This window comes from Apus apus, chromosome 2 (assembly GCF_020740795.1).
Source record: "Apus apus isolate bApuApu2 chromosome 2, bApuApu2.pri.cur, whole genome shotgun sequence".
Taxonomy (NCBI): Eukaryota; Metazoa; Chordata; class Aves; order Apodiformes; family Apodidae; genus Apus; species Apus apus.
Window position 1 is genome coordinate 82,085,511 of NC_067283.1, and position 22,449 is coordinate 82,107,959.

Genomic DNA, 22,449 nt, shown 5'->3' on the forward strand with positions numbered 1-22,449 from the left:
TGAATTATCCAGCCAGGAGCTCTCGTTTCCTGTTGCTTTTGCGTGGTTTCTGATCCTGTCAGCACCTAATGCCATTCAGTTCTCATGCTGTTACTGCACTACAAGTGAGAAGATGATGTGTCTGATATCACCCACCTCCAGAGATGGATCATCTCCTCAAGTTGAGGCCTCTACTACCAAAAAGTTCTGAAAATTTCAAATGCTTGTTCGCACAATAGAAAACTGCTTTCTCTTTTCCCCTACATCTTAAACATGAATAATGTGGAAAACCTAGATTATATTTTTGTGAGATACCTATGCAGTAGGTGTTTGGCACAGTATGTTCAGTCACCCTGACAATTTTTTCCCAATTTTCTGAAGAAATTATTTCTTTTCAAAATTGCTTTTAAGTTGAGCAAGGGGACAAAGGAACCTGCTCACTCCTTAAGTCCAATAAAAGGTGATCAGTGAGACTGAAATACCAGTTTTATTTTCTACAGTGGTTATCCAGCCCCTGCCCCAAATCTAATTGCTGCAGCTTTCCCAAGAATGTTTTGTTAGAAACATTTAACTGCCAAACAAACATTAATGTTTGGACTTTATGGAGTATAACTGAGGGAGAATACATATATTCATTATAGTCAACATATAGAGAAATGCCTAGTAGAAGATTCTTTGGAAGAGACAATAAGGGCATATAATGGTATTTTTGTACTGTGGTTGTTCTGTGTCCTCCTGTACCATGCAGTTGTCACCTATTAATTAACTGCTGCCAGTTAACAAATGCATCCGTTCTGTAACAGAATTGCATTGAGTTTCTTTCCAACTTGTCAGATGTTTTTGTTGTACTTTTTCTCTCCTAGATCACATTTGTGGCTGGTAAATTGTTTTTTAAAATGAAGTTGCACACACTTCGTTTTTGAGTTAGCTTTCTTCTCTGCAGGACACTGCTATATACTGTACCTTTAAGTACCCAAATCAATTTAATTAAATTTCATTACAGGCACTAGAGCTGAAACAAAGTAATGAAAGCGGCCATCACGTCAGGTGGTGTTTATCTCGGCATTAAATTGAAAATACTCCCTTTAGGCTCTTAAAAATTAGTTTCAATATTTAACGCTAATAGCTTTTGGAATTGTTTATGGGATAGTTTTAATGAATTTGTTACAAACTGTTTACCTTTCCAAGGAAGGAAGCTTGTTTCTTGCGGCAGAAGAGAGCTTAAGATAGATGACTTAAAAGTATTAAGGTTTTGAAATACTGGGAGGTCTGGTAGCTACCCATAATGCTGTTGAAAAGCAACCTTGAAGGTTGTTGTACAGTGGCAGCAATGTGCCTTGTTTAGTCAAAGGTAAGGCCAGGTCACCACAATACTTGTGTTAGTTTTTATTGTTTGCCTGACTTCCTATCAGAACCAGGGTCCAGGTGTTTATGTAAGCAACACAGGTGGAATAGACACAAGGAAGAAGAGTTTATGGGAAGGCTCAGGGCAGTTTTTTCTGACCCACGTGCCAGGACTTTATCTGAGGGAAACAACAGTGCAAAAGGAAAGTGCACCTGGCCGTGCATGCATCCAGATCCACAAAGCTGGAAGCATTTCTGACTCATGCTATGTAAGCGCGGCTGATGTCTCCTCTTGCAGGCAGACAATAATAAATAGTCTATTCCGTCTCCTTTTATCAGATCTAGAGCTTGCACTCTAGTTATCTTCTCTTCAGAAGTCTGTTTAAGAGAAAAATGAATGATCAGAAAACTGTAAGAGTGAATTATAGAGAGTCACCTTTCTGGTAAGAACTTCTGACCTCAGAGATGGAGGAAGAAGGGAACCATTTTTCTTCAGCAGGGAATGGCATGGGCCTCTCAAATGGTTACTACTTCCTTTTTGTAGTAGAGAAACCACCATGCAATTTATTAACAGGAGATGTAAAAATAATGCTAAGTATGTTATTTACAGTCTTGATGCTTGGATAAGATTATTGAACTTAAGCTGTTCATTATAACTATAAACTGTTAGTTGTTTTTTAAAATGTATATGTAGTATATATACATATTATATATGTAAATGTATTGAAAAGTTTCTACTAATTTCCAGTTTGATTTACCATTAAGAAGCTAGGGCTTTACAGATGATTTTGTTTGCATCCTCATTGATCCTACCTCTAGGATGTGGCTTGTGTAGAAGCTACTTGTTGGAAATGATAGATTGGATATAGAAAATTTTGCTTTAAACAAGTGGTATTAAATATTTACTATTTGTTATTTCAAATTACTAGTTTTTTATTAATTAACTGGTTTTCTTCCTTATATTTTCTTGTATGACTGTCATGAAATATGAGGTGCAGCTCAGTGAAGTAATATAAGTGAACTCTGTGGACAAACACTATCAAGTCTAGGGAAAGTCATGAATCTACTATGAAAGCTTAGGCCCAAACTTCACTCTTCGTTTGTTTTTTTTTTCCTTTGAAATTGAGATTGAGATACATGCATGTTTATACAAAAGTATTATGTAATGTAATTATGTATTCAGAATTTGTAGTTAGATGTCACAACTGTCTGTCTTAATTTATTTATGACATTTCCCTCTACATCAAGTATTAATATCTTCTTTTCTCCTGCTGGTTTTAAAAGATAAAGTGTCACACTCTTGCTGAATTCTCTTTCTTGAAAGTTTAGTGGAAAGCCATTTTCTCTTGCAGTTCCTAGAGCCAGGTGCTCATGGGTTGTGTGAAGGAAACAAAAGCGATGCCTCAGGCGAAGGCAGAGGGTGGGAGGGAGTGAGATGCAGGGGTGGATGTCTGGAGTAGCCTGGGGTAGGACGTGTGTCACCGTTTGACTCAGGCCCGACAACAAAGCTCTCAATCCCCTCCCCCTCCCACCCAGGTAGAGAAGGAGAGAGAGAAGGAGAGACTTGGCTGGATTGAAACCTAAACTACACAGCTTTAATTAAACACTAATGATATAAGAAAATATATACAATTATATACAGATATGTTCAGGTATGTGCAAGAGCCTCTCGCCTCCCCCAGCAACTCCCACCACACTCCCCTGAGCTGGAACAGTCCCGAGAAATCCCGGAGCTGCTGCTGGAGAAAGCGGAGAGTGATGAGGGTCAGGAGAGCTCGAGCCTGGGGATCAATGGTGCTGGATGGACGGAGTCCTCCCTGGACACCGGCCATGGATGGGAGAAAAGGGAAGAAGAAGCAGGAAGTTGTCTTCTGTGATCTCTGACCTTCCTCTGAGCTTACGTAGATATATGAAATGGAATATCTCTGGCCAGTTTTGCTGTCTGTCTAACTCAGCCTCCTACGGGGCAGTCACAGATCTCCCCGTAGTGTCTGAGCCAGCAGAGCGAAGGTGCAACCTTGAAGACCCAGCAGTTAGAAAAACATTCCACTGTCTTATCAGCCTAGCTAGGACAGAATGTCGCTAGTTAAAAGAAAGCTCACTGAAGAAAAAAAAATCAGTAAAAAGGGAAATTGGCTTCATCCTGGCTCAAACCAGGACAGAGGTGGAAATATTCTTTACTTCCCCAATGGAGAACTATTTTTCTGTAAGCAAGAGGAAAATTCCAGCTGTTTTCTATTCAGCATTTCATTGCAAAAAGTTTGTTTAGTGCTTTGCCATGGTCTTGACTCGATTTCCACTCAGCACAGCAGAAAGTAAGCATTTTTAAAGGGCCTATGCCTTCAGTGTGAGACTGGGAAAACTGTGTTACTGATTTAGATTTAACATTAAGCTGTGATAGAGACAGTTAAAATCTATCAATAAATTAAGGCATTTGAAATACGGTCATTTCATGACAACACTAGTGGAAGTCTATTTATTCTGTCATTATACTTTCAAACTATTTTTAATATCCTTTAAAAAATGTGAAGCACATTATTTTGGATTATTGTATTGCTTCCTCTAAAATTTCCTGATAAGACAGAAATTATTTAAAGCTGAAACTGTCATTCACTGTGAAAACAAACAATCTTACAATTTAGAATGTTTTCATAGCCCAAATGCCGTTTTCAATGTAAAAGTAGGGGCATGGGAAAAATACACTATTTATTAACTATAAAACTATTGGGTAATAGTTAACTATTAGTTATATTAGTTAACTATTGAACAGCCTAAAAAGTTGGTTTGTGTTCATAATGTGAGTCTTTCTGAAATGTGTTCTTTTAAAGAACTTTCTGCATTCTGATTTTTCTCCTGGTGTGCCAGTACAGTCCGCATATCCTTCACTGCTGGGAATATTTGCCACCCGGTGACAGGAAAAAGATGGTAGCCTACTTGTGTGTACGTAGTGAAAACACTGGAGAATAATACTCTACCCTGCGTGGCATTTTCACTGACTGCTGTCGCAATGTTTGGTCTTGCAGGACGGATGGTCGCAGTATCACTTTGTAGCCTCATCCTCAACAATAGAAAGGGATCGACAAAGACCGTACTCTTCATCCCGCACGCCTTCCATCTCTCCCGTGCGCATGTCTCCTAACAACCGTTCAGGTAAGGCCAGGCTTTCAGGGCTGAAGTAAAGACAGAGGTAATATGTCCCTGTCGTTTTCCTCCTTTTAGCAATGTCACTGGCATCCGTATTGGTTGTTAACAGTGGTGGAAGAGCACAACATGCGTTCTTACTGATTACCTGAATTACCTCTTCAAAGCAGGAATCAATTTTTCTTGTAAAGTTTTACAGCGGAAAGAATATTCTGTAACTTTTTTGTTTCAAATTCTCATGCAGTTTTTTTCCTGATTGGGATTACCTGAGTACATCTCAGGGCAGTGTTGTCTGTTTGTAGTGTGAGGAAATTGCATTACTCACTTTGCTAGTCATGAAAACCACAGTGTTTTCATGATCACACCGCACACTTAGCAGAAGCTGAAGGTTCCACATTATTTTTTGTCAGCTTTTATTCTCATTATATGTGTATACATGTGTATGTGCAAGTTTCACAAAAGACTCACTACAGGCCTTCATGTGACATTGACAGCATTTTTACACCAGCTATCATTAATTCAGTACGATCTATGCAGTGAATTTGTGTAATATCTCATCTTATGCTGCAGTGTTAATTAATTTTTATATTAAAAAATCTGAGCATTTTCCCCTCAGTTTATTCTAAGGTTGAACACACCTTGGTTAGATGAAACCATTCCCAGTGAAAAATCATCTTAGATAACCAGACTAAAGCAGTCAGCCTTTTTCAATGTGATTTTTGCTAATTGTTCAATCTAATGCTGTCATTCCATGGGTATACCAAGAGTTGAGGCTTAAAATTGGCCAAATTTATTATTGCCATCAACATTGTGTCATAGTTGGGCTTTTTTAAGGAAATTGTTTTGTTGATTACTTAGAAGGTACATCTTAGTCCTACAGAACAATCACTGAGGAAACTTGAAAGTATAGCCAGAAATACAGTGAGAGCTGCTATTCGGTTTTCAAAATCTATCATTACATAAGTCTGCAAGGGGCTCTTGTTCCTTTTTTCTTCTCCAAAATTTCATTTTGACTGTAAGTGCAAGGCTCTTGAAATGTCTGGCCCTGAGATCTTCACTCTGTCTCTTGCCAGTACTGTCTTTTCACTTCTGTTACTGCATTGCTTCAAGAACATAATTCAAGAAATTTTGGATTAAATTTTACTGCCATCATCAGTTATCATAAGACTGGAAAAAGATACATGTAGTGGTTGTTGCTGAAGAAAGAAGTTCCAATATAATTACCAATCAGTCAGTTTAGCTTCATTCTAGAAAATTGCTGGAACAAATAATCAGAATCTGGACACCTCAAAGATAGTAGGAACATAAGATACTGCTTAACTCTAGGAGTATCTGTTACTACAGAGTACTAAAAGTTAGTGTCTGTCCAGTAGTATCCATATTAAATGCAAACATTGGTCTGATACTATTTGTTCTAATAAAATCCACCTGAATTCCTTCTACAACGTAGTTAAAGCACTTTGTTAAAGGCATAGTCAGGAGATGAAATCTACTGTAATCAGCAAGACTATTTCACACAAGATTTTTATAGGAAGCTAAAACAAGCTAGCAAGCGGTCCAGAAAATGTCATATATGGTAAATACAAAACAGACTGAGAGCCATTTGCTAAAAATGGGTATTGCTTATTGCCAAAATGGAAGCATCCTTTTCTTGGAGGTTTGTCTTGGGCCCAGTACTCCTCAGTGGTTTCATTTATGACCCAGATAATACACAAAGGATGCCCATTACCTTTGCAGGTGACATAAACCTGAGAAAATCTCATGTGCCTTGAAGGGCATTATTGGAATTCAGGGTGGTCCTGAGAAATTTGAAATACTGTCTGAAGGAAGAAAAAATATATAATTCTTTACAAATAAATTATAAGGAGAATTTCTGGGTAGACAAAAGTTCTTTAGAAATTATTCAGGGAATTTTGTCAGTTGCACACATGGATCAGGAGATGGAGAAATCAGGATATGAGGACCCAGTGAATGGACTGTAACTGTTTAACTCAAACGAGATGTGGGCAGTGGGAAGAGGTAAGCACCAAATATTCAAGGAAATAGCCAGCTGTGAAGAGGTACAGCATGAACTTTCTCTACTTTCATAGCAGACAAATGGAAATAATGAGCAGCAAGGAGTCAGACTAGACATCAGGGAACATTTCCTAGCAGTAGGGAAACAAAGCACTGGAACAGACTGCTTGGAGCAGTTATGTGGTCTCTGTCATTAGAGATCTTTAGTTTTAGATTAAAATCTGTCAAGAATTATTTTGATATACTGGATCCTACCTTGGGCTTAAGAGTTGAAGTAAATAAACTCCCAGTGTCCCTTCCATCCCTAGGACATGGTGATAAGACACTTTGACTAGCGTAAAGAGGTCTGTCTTCTTTTCTGTGTCCTTTAAGAATAAGAGCAGAAAACCTTGTTATCACTTTTCAGTCTAATGTCAACCAATGATTTTATGTCTGCTTCCAGTAAAAACTCTGAAAGAGGGCACTTCTGGATTTTAACACTTGCCAGAAAACTGTTGTTCTCACATGGGAGGAGAGAGATAAATCCCACAGGGAACAGAGAGAGATGATTTTGCCTGTATCAGTCAATTTTGTTTAAAACACCAGAGTGCTTCAAAGCATTACAAGAGTATGGGAAACAAAATGCGTCCCTGCCTTAGCAACTTTTTCAAAGTTTGCTTTCTGTTTTGTTCCCTGTTAGACTTCTGTTGTCATTAGCTCATTTGGTAATTTAATGTAATGTTTCTTTATATCTGCTGGATTATGAGCTTTAGAATTACATCACTGTTGACAAGCAATTTGAAAGCAATCCCCAGTTTTAATGGCTTCATAAGAAAAACCATCTGTCCCATATTTGCTCTGTAAATTCAGAGGCCAAGGCCAGCAGAACCAATCTAAGAAGAATTCAACATCCCTTGTGCTTCCCTACCCCTTAATTAGGTACAAAAAATTCCCTATTCCTTAACTAAAAAAATGTAACAGAGTTCAGAGATGCTGAAAGACAGAACTCATGATTAGGCTTCACAAACGAGCTTGTTTAAAATATTTTTTTAATTATTTTTTTTCCTGTTTTTAAAGCAAGGACATTGTTTTTGTTTTTGAGGTTCTTTTGACATATCAAATATCTGGGTGGAGGCAAGAGAGAGAGTGGAAGTAAGCGTCCACATGTTAGTTATTTTTACACCACTGTGCCTTGACCAAGGCTCTGGGGTGCTCTGCCACTCACCTTGTGCTCCTTCCACTGCCCTCCACATCAGGGAAAGTGCATTGTATCTACCAAGACCTAAATATCTTGAAGTCAGTTTACTTGAAAGCCATTATTTTTAGCTCTGCTTTTCTCCTTTTCCTAAGCATCACAAGCTCTAAGTCCTTATGATTACTGCCAGTGATCACATTTTTCAGCACTTGGGAATCAAGTGCAATACCAGTTCTCCTAATCACCTCATACTTTCCTTCTTTTAGCCATACCAAAGTATCATGAAGGACTTCATTTTAATTGTACCTTCAAGTAGCAGTTGTTGTTTTAATGGCAGTTGTTCATACACAGGTATTTAAAGACAAAGAAATTATTTGAGTTAGATTTAAGTGTTAGGCAGTCTTTACTATATGCTTTTTTTTTATTATTTTATTTTCTTCCCATCCCCATTAGAGTCATATAATGGGTTTGTTAATTTTCAGTCAAGGAGGGAGAAAACCATCTGAGAAAGGTTTTTCCGCCCAGGTGAAACTTAAATGGTCTTTCCAGCAGAAATAAATTAAGCATTTTGAGGAGAACAAAAAAATACTAAAGTGCTTATACCAGAAAGTTCTGACAAATTAAATTAAAAAGCTAAAGAGGGAAAAAAATAATAATTTTTGTATGTTTTTTTCTTAACAATCATCCTAGATGTTGGGCATAAGTGAAAAAAAAATTAAAAGTTCAGAGAGAAAATGATGTTTGGAATTTATTGTCCCATGAATACAATTGTACATCTTTTCTTCCATAATGGGGTAGTGTTTATTCAAACAGCTTAATGTTGGTATGCTAACAAATATAAACTTGACTAAAATGTTTACTCTGTAGAGTTAAACACTACATTCAGTCATATATAGTGAGAAAAAATAAATCCATTTTCATGATCTAGCAAGTGCCCCAGCCTCACCTCGGGAAATGATCAGCCTAAAGGAAAGAAAAACAGACTATGAATCAACTGGAACAAACGCCACTTACCATGGAAATAAGGGAGAACATACTTCTAGGAAAGACACCATGACAGGTGAGATTATACTTGCATAGCATATATAAAAATCAGGTGTGATTGACCACTGATTTTGTAGGCTTGGCTGGTTTCTATACTGTAGAAAAACATCAGCCTGCTTTGGTTGATTCTGGAGTTTTAGCCACATTGAGAAATGCAACTGAAGAAGTACTAGATCTTAATTAATTCAGTGCTACATGCAAATAATTAGTGAAGACATGTTGCTTCACAGAGGTAAGGGTCTAGAAGCAATTTTACATTTCAGTGTTGTTTTCCTTTTAGAAGGAAGTGAGTAAATCCACCTTGTACTAACTAGCATTGTTTCTGAAGCATGAGAGTGGTTGAGCATGTGTGGTGATCCCTAACATCTGTGTTTTGCAGGCAGTGGCTTTCCAGGACCAGTTAGCTCATTTTGTATGTCAGTCATTCTAGGAAATTTGGTAGCAGTTTGTAAAATTTATTCCTGTTACTTTCTCATTTGGGCTGATGTAAATGGAATAACTTTCTCTGTGTATGTTATAGCATTTATTTCATGTTTCACTGAAGGCATCTCTCCCCTAGTGATGGTCTTCATCACCACTGCATAGTCTTATATCTCTGTTGAACATTTTCATACATTTACAAAGTGCTGAGCATCATGGTGTCCTCCCCTGCACATGCTACCTCAAGGCAGGCAAAAAAACCACAGTGGGGGGGTCACTCTGCACTTCTGGAATGCCTGTTGCCTTTTCCCACATCCTTGATAGAGGTCTTGCTCAGAGGATCCAGAATGGGCTCTTTGTCTTCCTCCACTCAGTAGGCACACCAGTAGCATGCTGACTCAGCATCAGGCCATCCAAACTGCCTAGCAAAACCTAGAGGCCAGCCTTTCATTTTATGTGAAAATGCAATACAGAGCATTAATTAACATGGAAGTGAAAATCTGAAGAAGAGGAATGACTGTCAAGAGCATTTGGAAACCAGAGAAATGAGGATTGTCCTGAGCGGGACCTGCAGTGTTCTACCTGAGGTTGCAGCAGATTCAGTCAAGGTACTGCATTTTTATGTATCTGTAATATTTTGACTGTTTCATAGTCACTGCTGTGGGGAACTGCACAAGGTAGTTCTCTAAAACAGTTCAGTGGCTCTTACTTGCATGTCTGTGAAGGACAGTACTGTGTTTTTTTCAGCAGTTGGTCAAGGATCTATGAAGAGGGAATCTCAGGAAAAAAGGCAGAAACAGTATTTTCTACTAGCTGTATCTCCAAATTTAGACTACCAGATTGTATCGGAAAGTTCAACAAAAAAATGGGTGTCCATGTGGAAAATCTGTTTTCTTGCGGACAGTCTTGTCTCCCTCCATACTTGGAAAGAACTGTGATTTTTCTTTTTCCCCACCCCTTTTCAGTTTGTCTTTTACTTTAGTGTTTTTCTTCTTCTACACCTGTTTCCCTTCTTTCCTTTCTCTTTCAATATAATTTTCAGGTTTGTACTTTCCAGCAACCTTAGTTCCACTTTGATTTTTGCATCGTGTTTTTCTTTAATATCTGCTTGTGTTTAGTCAGTTCTTACTGATCTTCTGGGTAGGCTTTTAGTAAGGAAACTCAGAACTCTTACCTTCATGCTCAGATATCAACTATTTTTCCAGCTACTGACTGATTGAGAAAAATCAAAACTTGAAAATTCAACTTGAAAAATTGAATAATATTTCACAATCTTACATGACCATTGTAGAAATTTATATGAAATTAACAAATTGCTTTCTCTCTCTTTCAGGTCACCAAATTTCTGCTCATTTGCTTTGAGCTCAATTTAAGCACCATTTTAGGAGCAAAAGAAAATGACAGTTAAAAGGAGCCTCACTTGTCAACATTCAACGTGAAATTTGTGTAACCTCTTTGTTGCTCATAAAATAAACACTTCAATAAAAACAATATAAAATCAGTATTTGTGATTTTAATTGTGAGACATTTTGACTGTACTCGAATGATCTAAATTTGTGTAGCAAGTTCATTGCAATGCCTGTAGTTCATTTTGTGCATCAGACAATGCAATGCAGCTAATACATCCACAGAGCCTATGGGATTTAGATAGATGTTTTTTCAGGTTCCACCTGGCATATACATTTTTGAGATTTCTTTGACTTACAGATTTACACAGAATGTAGTTACAGCAATACTCCCAATTGATCTATGACTGTCTCCATGCTCTTCTCCAAAGTCCTTCTCACTGTATAGTTAAAAAATATTATGACCTCTTGGCTAGGACTGAAATGAAGGGGTTTCGATGGATTTTCAAAGTAGAAATATTGGCTTCTTGCCATTGTGGGGAGTTGTCAGGAAACCTCTGGGGAAAATGGAGAATCTATGAAGTAAATAGTTTGGCTGAAGATGGTAACTTACATTGATTTCACAAGGACGGCTAAAAAATAGAGGAACAATATCAATGTTCTCATTGCCCTCTCCTTTCATGGGTTTATGATGCATGGTATATTTACTCTCCATCTTTTCTGTAGAAAATAATAACCAATCATAAAATTTTATCATCTGAAGTATATTTTTAAGACTAAACCTATTATATTCCTTTTTAAAAAAACAGGAACTGTATGTGCATGTGATTACATTATTTATGCCATGGTGTGTTCCTTCAGAGCAGGGAGGATAAGCTTACTATGTGCTATCATGGGACTCCTGCTCTGAAGTTTCTTTTACTTTGTTAGTTCTCTCTCTCACAGTCTGCACCCTGTATCTTCACTTCCACCAGCAAAAACACCTTCTGATTAATTTATTTTCTTTTAGTTATTGAGAATCAATCGCCTATGCTTTTTTACTTAAACTTACTTAAAGTCCCTGCACATTCAGAACACAACCAGCCACCATCATCTGCTACAATAGCTACAGATGCTTGGGCTACTTGAACTTACTATAAGAAATCATAATACACTGTAATCTTTTCTCGTGCCCTTTACCTCATCTTTCACCGTGCAAGAAGGTGGCAGCGGTAGTGACCCGTAATGATCTCTATTAGCTGGGATTTGTGAGGCCCAGAACCATTTTCCTTTACTGTCTTGAGCTAAATTTTAGAAAATGGAGTCCTGCTGCTTAGAGCAGAAAAACCCAGTTATGCAATATCAGATGAGGATGACTACCTGTCAGGCTGAGCTGTCCTTTCCTACTATCAGTCCGTGTTTGTGAGGGCAAAAGGCTAGCACCTTGTTATTTCAAAGTGTCTGTAAATGTGTTCAGAATAAGTACTTAAAAGAACTGAAAGCTAAATGTTAAACCATGAATCAAGTCACTGGGATATATGCGGATGGCTTTGGTCAGTGATATCTTCATCACATGAACTGCTGAGTGACATAATTTTGAAGGCTGTTGACAGCTTTGCAGAAAACTGCTGTGGGGAACTATATGAGGCTTTTTAAAAACACATTACCTTGAAAACTGGGCAGGGGGAAAAGAGGAAGTTATTTCTCCTTAACATTCTTTATGCAATGCAAACATAAAGTACTGTGAGCAAATCATAGTACTCATTTTAGAACCTTCACAGTTTTGCCTGATAAAAAATACTTCTTTGGTACTATCGTGTTCTGATGTTTATTTACCGCATAAAACACACACACACTCGTCACTCCTCAAATAATTTAATAATTTCTCACATCTCTGTAAGGAACTGTGGCTGCCAGAAACTCTACATCCCTTGCTCCTTGTACCCCTTTCCCTTCTCTTCTCTCACCATGTTTTAAAACAGAAAATTATTTACATACACAATATTAACAGCAAAAATCAGATACTAACCACACAATATCTGCCCGTTCATCTAGCTCTTTCTGTCCCCTTCTTTCTTTTATATTTTCCCTCTGCTTTTGGACAGCAAGAGTCAACTGCTCACTGAAGCTCAGCAGAGTGGGAGTGGAGTTCCCAGGGATGCTGCCTGTGTGTTCAGAAGCAGGTACTGGAGTAGGGCTGCAGGCACTGCTAGCAGCTACATTGCCTGACTTACGTTTTCTTCAGAGACAGAATTATCTCAGCCTCCCAGCTAGACTAAACCAAGATTTCTTGTTCTTGAACTTTTGGCTCTCATTTCCAAGCATTTGGTGTGTCATTGTATTTCTTTTCATTACATTAAGAAAATAATACTACATTTTTACTGCATTTTAAACTTGTGAATTTGTATCCACATCACTGCAGTGGAATCAGCAATGCAGACCTTGCAGCTGTCTTCATAATCTGAAACCATCCATTTTTCCATCGCAAATTCTGAGCACATCAGAGCAAATGTCACAGTAGTGCAGGACACCTATGGACCACTGTTTCTGGATTTATAATAGTTGTGGCTGTTAGTGGCACACTTATACCATGTGCTTTTTTATAGGCCATGATCTTCCTTAAAGTCTCTCAGATTAGCTGTAAGGACAACATATAAATTAGCATGTGTCCAGTTTCCTGTTTTTCATCCCGTTCTTTAAAAAACCCTCAGATGTTGCACCTTACACAGTACAATTCTTATACTACAATTCTTGACATCAGCCAACCATGAACAATATGGTCCTGTCTGGACTGAATATGTTTAGTTATGCCTGACAAAACTTGCATGCATAAAACTTCAAACTTGCTTATCGTGCAATTTATATATGTGAAAACAAAATGGTTACAATAAGTTCTTCCCCTGTTTATCAGAGTCCAATACATTGAATATCACCCATTATTTTCAAGTAGCACTTCACAAAATGGGTAGCTGAAGCACTGAATCTCTTTAGATCTTGAGAAGAGGAATTCATATAACCCAACTTGTTCCAAGACTTTGTAGGACAAGCAAAAAAACTCAGAAAAACAGCATCAAAAAGACGGCATCAAGAAATGATCTGGCAGTTAATAACAGTCAAGTCTCACATTCACTCAATTTTGGTGACAAAATGCAGCCTGAGAAGGGACGGCCTCTGCAGATCGACCCTTCTGTGCTCACATATATGGCCAAAGACAAACCACTCAAGCAGTCATCGTTTTCATCTGTTGCCACCTGTTGGCACAAAGGCAGAATAAAGACTGCCTACCACTGGAAAAGACTGACCATCATCTGTTACTAGAGTTCTTACTCTTCCTACCTTTGAAGAAAGGATCCTGCTGCCCTCCCTCTAGACCTCCAGAGTTCTTCGTTTCCTGCTCAGAAGTTTGCACTCAGTAACTGCATCTAGCTCTTCAAGAAATGATTTTTTTCATCCCTGTTAGTAAATGGTTATCAGGTGGAAAATCTTTTTCCAGCTGTTAGGGCTCACTACCCCACTGTATAAACCCTGTCTTTATCCTGTTTCACGAACAAGCTGGACGTCTCGTAAGCACATCTTCTGAGATCTGTAAAGCAGCAACATGGAACAGTACACCAAGCTCTGAGAAAAATTATGCCCTCAGCATGGAGCCCATAGCAGATCTGAAGACCAGAATTAGTGTATTACAGTAAACTTTGGCTGGACACCATGTCATTCCTTTCTCCAGAGAGGTTTTGGTGGCTGTGGGAAAGACAGAGGCAGTTGTACATGCTGGGGTCCATGCTAGCAGGTTGCCAAAGGAAGAAAGAGTGGTCACTTCTTCAGTAACTGTTGTTCTTCTTGGTGATGTGACTAGCATGGATCCTACACCCAGCTTTCAGCTCTGATGCTCAGTCCTCACCCTCAAAGGTTTCAAGTTGCAAAGGTATTAACAGCCTCCAGGTTTTACACCATTGCACAGAGGCCTGAGAGAAGCTGTGTGAGCAAGATGTTTCAGTCACAGTAATGCTCTGATTCACAACTATTCAATTTTACTTTCAGGCATGTGCTTTTGCAGTGAGAGTCCTCATGGCAGCATCAAACCATTGGTTACAATGTCTCAAAAGTTAATAACACATGCCCAGTAGGACCAGTACACAGCAGCCACACAAAATAATACCCTCATACTCTGTCAATTATAAGAAATAACTACAGTTGTGTTAGTTCTGTCAGCAAACTAAGCTTCAGTTGGATAGCCAAACCATGGTTATCAGTGAAGCCAGATTTGCGGTGAAAATCCTTAGTTTTTTATGTGTTTGGGGAGCAGGGAGGGCAGGGTGAGAAATCAGTTTTTTGCAAAACTGTCTTTGTGAATTTGAGACAATTTGGCCAGACCTCTTCAGTTCAACTATATACTACTTTTTTGCATAACTCAGTTTTCAGTGGCATTTAATCACTTTTGCCATGCATAATTTCACCCTATAACAAAAGCAGTGCAGGATTAATAATACAGGATTTGGGTTAGCATCATCCAACTGAAATGAAAGGAATTAAATGTTTCTTAGTCTCAATATTTGCAACCATTACCTGTTTAGTGTAAATGTGATACAAAATCCCATTTATAACCTGAACTGTTGCTAGGTGTATATGAAATTATTTTTCTGGTTTATATGTGACATGCACAACATTAGTATGAACATGAAATAGCACCTGTTACCATTAATAAGTGTATAACATGTATATGCATGTTCACCAAATAAAAAATGATGACTGTTCAGTGGGAGGAAGAGAAAGTAGAAGTCTACAGATGCTTTTAAAGATTTTTCATGTATGGAAAACAGGTGCTGTATAATGTATATAATGAAGCCTTCAGAATTGATTTTGAGGCCAAAGAGGTATGTTTGGTTAATGCATTTTCCTTCCTTTCTTCTCTCTCCAGCTCAGAACACTGGAATCTCAACTTTGTACAGGAATTCATATGGTGCCCCTGCTGAAGATATCAAACATAACCAGGTAAGTAAGAAGACTAAAATGTTACTGTTCTAAATGGCATATGCACAAAAATTGTCTAAGGTGTTTAAGCCTGTAACTCATACTGAAATCAAGAGCAGCTTGCAACCCAAATGATTTTAAAGTTCTGGATAAGTGTGACTTAGACTACAAAATCCAAACTAATGTTAACCAACACTTGCACCGGCTCTGGTGTCTCATGATGTCCTGTGCCAATGAATTTGGTTAAGTCTGGTCAAATCTTATTACTGAAGTATAGCCATCATAAAATTCAACTAATGCTATTGCCACATGATTCACATGCTAAGGAATCCTAGCAGACCCTCAAGTATTGAACAGTCCTGGAGAAAGATCCCCCTGTGTCTAGTGCAGGGATGTGTACACTACACTTGTGTGTAGTAGAAGCCCTCAGATTTGCCATTTAGTCACTTCAGAAGCATGATTGTAGCAAGGCTTTTTGCTTGCTTGTTTTTTAATGTACTCATCAACATATGGGCAAGAGAAAATGTTGCATTTCATCAGCAAGGACACTTTCTCATGTATATACATCCAAGCCATTTGGTCTGGAACTTTGGGACTCTCTTAAAATGTCTTGTCCCTGAAAACCAGAGAGCAATAAGTATGTCTGGATAAGGTGGGCATTACAAAAATATAATTGGCAGCATGGGTGCCAAGCTAATGCACTCACAGAAAAGGTTGCAATATTGACACACATGGCATTCATATAGCTGGTATTCCTCAAGCCCTGCAAAACACAATTTTCTGCACTCAAAGGCTTTTGTTTCATCATTGTGTGTAATGCTACGTTGTACTTAATTAACAAAACTCTTCAATATTTTCACAATTTCTCCACAGAATATGCAGAAGTTACAGCATTTTTTAGCTAGAGAAATGACACCCAAAACTACTTAAGGAAAGAACTTAAAATGATTAGTCTTATCAGAGAGTTAAAGTAATATTTAGTAAATGTGATAAAAATATTTTTCTCTGAAAGTTTTTACTGGATTACCTGAAATTTCAATATAAAAGCCTGATCCAAAAACTTCAGGTGAAGAGAGTTTCTGATATTCTGTGCCCCTATTCTTCTTATTAGTTTTGCTTTTTAATTAGCCAGTGCTTCCTGTGGTGCACCATATGACTTGTGTGAGCCAGTTCAGTGCATGAAGGTGTTTCTGCTTTTATTGCAGAATGGTTTTATTTAAAGAGATGAAGCCCTTCTAATTAACATAGTACTTAGAAAAAAACAGCGTATGAGGTATTGTAACAGCAGGTTCACTCTAAATGCAGTCATGAATCAACTAATTTGATTTTGGGGGTGACAGTTTGAGTGAAAACTAAAACCGGTTTTCCACCTTTTCCTACTTGCATCTCAATGAAATGTTAAGTTTCTGATGGACCTATCAGAAATACTGTTTTTAGCTAAAATGAACCCAGAAATACTACTTCAGCCTCCTATTTTCTACTCAAAAACTGCCCACCTCTAACTGTTTGGCATATAAATACATTGTTTAGTATAGATTTTTTTTCTCCTGTGTCCAAAATTAAACATCTGCTTTTGAATATGTGAAATGAAACAAGGGACTCAAGGTCCTATACACATTGATATCAATACTAGAAATAGGAACTAGAGTAGTTATGGTCCTTTGTCATGTTCTAATATTGCATCCAGTGTTGTAAGATCACTTGAAGGTCTGTTAAAGGACACGGAGAGCCTTTTGCAGTCTACACACAGAGTCCGATAGAGACATGCTTTGAAATAATATAATGGAAACACAGAATCATAGAATAGTTTGAGTTGGAAGGGACCTTATAGATCATCTAGATCCAACCTGCCTCTATTGGCAGGGACACCTCCCACTACACCAGGTTGCTCAGAGCCCCATCCAACCTGGCCTTGAACACTTCAAGGTATGGAGCTTCCAACAGCTTCCCTGCGTAACCTGTTCCAGTGTCTCACCACCCTCATTGTGAAGAATTTCCTCCTAATGTCTAATCTAAATTTCACCTCTTCAAGTTTTACTCCATTATCCCTTGTCCTCTTACTACATGTCCTCATAAAAAGCCCGTTCTCAGCTTTCCTGTAGGCCCCCTTCAGGTACTGGAAGGCTGCTGTGACGTCTCCCCACAACCTTCACTCCTCCAGGCTGAACAACCCCAGCTCTCTAGCCTGTCTGAATAGGAGAGGTGCTTCAGCCCTCTGATCATCTTTGTGGCCCACGTGGCTGTGGAACATCATGGAGTTTGGGACATAGCAGTGCAACTGTTCCTCTCTTCTTGAAAGAGCATTACTAGCTCTTGCAGACTTAGCAAGGTCTGCAAAGAGTCTTCTGACACTGACATCAGAGTACCAGTATTCCCAATATGACCATTGGAGGATTGAAGGCTGTGTCATTTTGCAGTCACAAATTTTGCAGTGTATGTTTTTTCCATTGAAATTATTCAAGGCTGAGTTTTGGCCACCAATGTTTGCATAATATAGCCACAAAATAGTCAGAAAATTATACACAGATTATAGTTACAAAAGTAACTGTGAGCTACACTGCTCAGATCCAGATTTGAATTACTTTTTAAGTACTCCAGCAGTAACATTAAATAATAAATGTATTTAATAACAATATTAAATAAAGACATGTAATGACAAGGAAAAGCTGCAATTAATTCACTACCGAGCAATACCTTGAGCAGATGTTAACATTACAAAGATAAACTTCACATTTCCAGCATGAGAAACATAGTGAAACTTACTGCTTCTTCACTCTTGCTGCCCACAGTAAGTTCTAACAATCTGTGGGTATCTCTATATTTCAGGTTTCAACACAGCCAGTTCCACAGGAGCCCAGCAGAAAAGATTACGAACCATATCAGCCGTTTCAGAATTCAACAAGAAACTATGATGAGTCCTTCTTTGAGGACCAAGTGCATCATCGTCCACCTGCAAGCGAATACAACATGCACCTGGGACTAAAGTCAACTGGCAACTATGTCGACTTCTATTCAGCTGCTCGTCCCTATAGTGAACTTAACTATGAAACAAGCCACTATCCAGCCTCTCCCGACTCCTGGGTTTGAGACTTGGGCAGATACAAAAGCTCCAGGAACTGTGCATGTGCATGCATACCACAAGACTTTTTTTTTTCCTGCAAATTTAGTTTGTTAAAGCCTGTTCCATAGGAAGGCCCAGATAACCAGTATGGGAAAAATTAAGAGCTTTTTTTTAGAAGGCTAAAAGATACGAAAGCTAAACCTGGGAGTAATTAGAAAGAAATATATATACATATATATGTTTTACAGTGTGGGGCAACTTTATTGTTGGCCTGTAGGGTCTAAAGTTCCGTGCTGTATATTGGATGTGGCTGAAGGGAAGAGGGAGAACGACAGTGGACGTGGGTCAAGAGTTAAGCACAAGTAACTGAGCAGCATACATACTTAATGGGGAACAGCTTCTCACACTTTGTTTAATATCCTCATTCATTGTGAATCTAGGCTTCAAGTTGCATTTGGGGTTTCCTCTGTACAGCAAGATGTTTCTTGCCTTTTGTTAATGCATTGTTGTAAAGTATTTGATGTACATTACAGGTAAAAAAAAAAACAAACAAACAACAAGTGCATTGTGTATATTACACCAATGCCACAGTGTTTCTTCATCTATGGTTCTAAATATTGCTTCAATTTCAAATTTTGAAAGATGTATGAATTTCCAGTTTTTGGTTTTCTTTTCCCCGGTGCGTTTTAACAAAAAAGAAAAAGTCAAAAAAAAAAAAAGTCAAAAAAACAAAAAGGAATATTTAGCAGTATTGTTCGTTCTGATATGTGAATTTGTTTGTGGCAACTAAAAAAAAAAGGCATTCAGCAGTTTCTGACAATTAACATTCATCATTCCACACTCCTTGTCAACAAAGTGCTTTTTCACTGCCTAAAATTTTAGATGTAGATATTTGAAATAGATTTTTTTCATTTATACCAGTTTTCTTTATGATGATACAGTGTTAAAAGAAAATAAATTACAATTGATCTGTCATCCATATTTGCTAAGAATGTCTATTTCCAAGAACCTGCCATACAAATATACATTCTTACTTGTGTGTGTCCATGTGTGCATAGTATTCTGTGTGCCTGTATGTGTGTATGTGTTTGAGTGTGTGCGTTTGTGTGGCGTAAGACTTTTCATCCAGTGTTTTCCTTGTTCAAGCTTCAATTTTTATTTGATTTTCAGTTTTTATAAACAGTGGAAACTCCAGTATGTGCTTTCTCTTACTCACTTTCTTAACCATTGACAGCAACTCAAAATTGTTAGGCCACATACTCAAAAAGGAAGGGGTTATCTGATTTTTTCACTGACTCCTTCACCCATAGGTGCCATTTCCTTTAAAATAGCATCTCTTGATCTTTTCTTGGGGAGGTTTCATTACTCTCCGGCCACCAATGTGCAAGTGCTCAAAGAAGGCAGTTTGATCTTGCCATCTTCCTGAGGGAGTGGAAAACAAAAACCCAACAGACTTAAGTCTGGAGTCTCCAGATTGTCCAGGCTAGAGAAAGGTCCAGCTCCTGAACCATTAGGACAATCATTTATTTTAACCCATACCAAAAAGAAAACCTGATGCGCAAAACACATTCCTCAAATATGAAAGATACCGACCATTTCTGTGCATTTAAAGTGAAACCCTCAAAGATAAAAAACGTAAGGGACAGAGATTTTTTTAATTTTTTTCATTATAAAATAGCAAAGGAAGCTAGGCTAGGAGGCCAGAAGAGCTGGCATATTCATCTTAGCTCTTGTAATTCTGGAATGAAAAGAAAGATTCTAACATTTCTTCATTTCTTTGGTTGAGGCAGCAGTTCACAGTTCTCACAGCAAAAAACCCACCACAAATGGAGTAGCTGTAAATTGCTCAAATTACAATTAAGGAATCTGTTTTAGGTGGCGAACATTTCTGTGATTAGTCATTGTAGTAGTCGTACCATCACCTGGCACACTTCTGGCTGTGCACAAGGGGAGAAGTCTTGCCAGCCATCGCCTGCTCCATAGGACGCAGCCCCACTAGTTCACACAGGCGGGTATTGTGATGTAGAATTGGTTTATTGGTAACCTAGGAATATAGTTTAACCTTTTTTTGGCAGCTTTTCCCAGTGTACGATATGTAACCTTATCTGCTCTTTGTAGTAAACGAGGGAAAAAATCGCATGCAAAAAAAAAGTTTTTAACAAATTAAAGAAAGGGTGGGTGGGAGGGGTGCAGTGGGCCAGATGTATAGTGAGGTAGATAAAAATACTATTCATAGTTTTGGACACAGGTTGTTTATATTTTATTTAATACATTGATTTTAATAAGATAAGTGACATTTGCAGTGCTATTTTGAACAAAGCACATTTTCAGTATAAAAGCTTTTTTTTAATAAAGAATGTCACTCTCGACTTGAAGTTCTTCTTGACTGCCTGATAACCACCAGGCTGGCACAGTTCTCCAGGCAAAAGTTGCCAACAGGCCGAAGTGATCTGTCATTCTGTTTGAAGTTCTTAGGACAGGAGGTTATTGTAGCTTGGATTTATTTCCATTCTTCATGCTACTGAAATGCCCACATTGCCCCCTTTCATCTCCTCTTAGGAATTACTTGGAGTCAGATGTTGACCATTGCTCAAGTGAGAGATTCTGGATTGATGAAGAGGCATAAAATACCTTTTGTCTATAGTTTGTGTTGTTTCGTTTCCATTCTTCTTTAGTGGCAAGTGCTCCGACTGATCACATTCATTCTTGCTGTACTGAGTTTTGAGAAGGTGTTGAATTACCTGGCTTCTTTTCCAGGCTCAGAAATACAACACTGCTACCATACTGAGCAAGATATATATGATTCATTCTTTCTAATATTGAGGAAAGTTTAATTACCTATTGCTGTTCCCTTCATTCTTGTACTAGATCACACACAGAAATAGAGAAGAAAAAAACTGTTCCAAAAAAAATGTATAAAATGCAATTGATGTACTGTAAAATGTTGGATTTTTTTTTTTTTTTAACAAGCTTCATATTAGAATCTTGTTCAGCTGTGTAGAGCTATATAAATCTCACTGTTTTATTAAATGCTGTTTATGGTCTGGAAGGAATGGTTAACCTATCTCAAGATTAACAAATTTGCACTAACATGAGCAATATTGATTTGAAAAAAAATAGTATGAATTCAATATTTAAAAGATAAACTATGATTTTAAAGGTATATTAACACTGAAAGTACATTTTGACAAATAACATATTTAAGCCCAAAATATAAATGGTTATGTCAGTTAACACAAAAGAACTATTACAGTGTAGATTGAGAAAAAAAATGTGTTTCACTGTACATGTTGCCAACATGTACAAAGACAAACTCATATTGACATATTTTCTATTAATAAATCCTACTGTATTGTGGAGAATTGCTGGTCATAGTGCAATATGTTTAAACTCAGAAGTTGACTCCATAATTTGATGCCTAGCTTCACACAGCCAACAACCCCCTGCCATTTATTTATTTTAAATATTAATCAGATAGTTAACTTCCAGCTCTCAAGGCATCCCCTCCCCCTCCCTCTCCATCAGGTTTGTGAGCACAACCCACTCCACAACAGCAAGCAAAGGGTAAGGTATTCTTGAGAAGAGTGTCAACACCCAGTTCACCTCTCATTATGGCTGCAACAGCTCAGCTGTCACCGCTTGCAGAGAGAGTTTAACTACACCTGGAGAAAAAAACCCTAAGCATCCCAAGGCTGGTGCTGCTGGATGGGAGCACAATGTAAAAAATATTATCTTGGCCCTGATGATACGTACACAGCAGCCAAGAAACAGCAAGCGAGCCATTAATTTACTCATGCTTTGCTGGGAGCCCTGGGGTGCAGTGCATGTAAGGGCTTGGGAATAATTGTTTCCTGGGATGCAGTTGCATTTGCCTGCAGAAACATCTCGCCAGGGAGGCTTGCAACTCAAATCAGAAATGCTGATTTATTTTTTTTTTTAGCTTGGCACAGCACAAGCTATGCAAGCCAGTGCACTGC

General features: G+C 38.1%; 1 protein-coding gene across 9 annotated transcripts in view; it reads left to right on the plus strand.

The window, feature by feature from the left end:
• The window catches only part of CTNND2 (catenin delta 2), a 646,650-nt gene extending 627,203 nt beyond the window's left edge, over positions 1–19,447 (plus strand). For 6 of the 9 annotated variants that reach the window (XM_051610842.1, XM_051610849.1, XM_051610841.1 and 3 more), the window contains 4 exons: positions 4,347–4,473; positions 8,583–8,714; positions 15,359–15,432; positions 18,238–19,447. In XM_051610842.1, coding sequence (XP_051466802.1) covers positions 4,347–4,473; positions 8,583–8,714; positions 15,359–15,432; positions 18,238–18,498 — 594 coding nt within the window. In that variant the 3' untranslated portion in view covers positions 18,499–19,447. Of the gene's footprint in view, positions 1–4,346; positions 4,474–8,582; positions 8,715–9,591; positions 9,775–10,451; positions 10,588–15,358; positions 15,433–18,237 lie in introns of those variants that run through there. The other 3 variants (XR_007888643.1, XM_051610845.1, XM_051610847.1) reach the window with 3 other exon arrangements.
• The last annotated feature ends 3,002 nt before the right edge of the window (positions 19,448–22,449 follow it).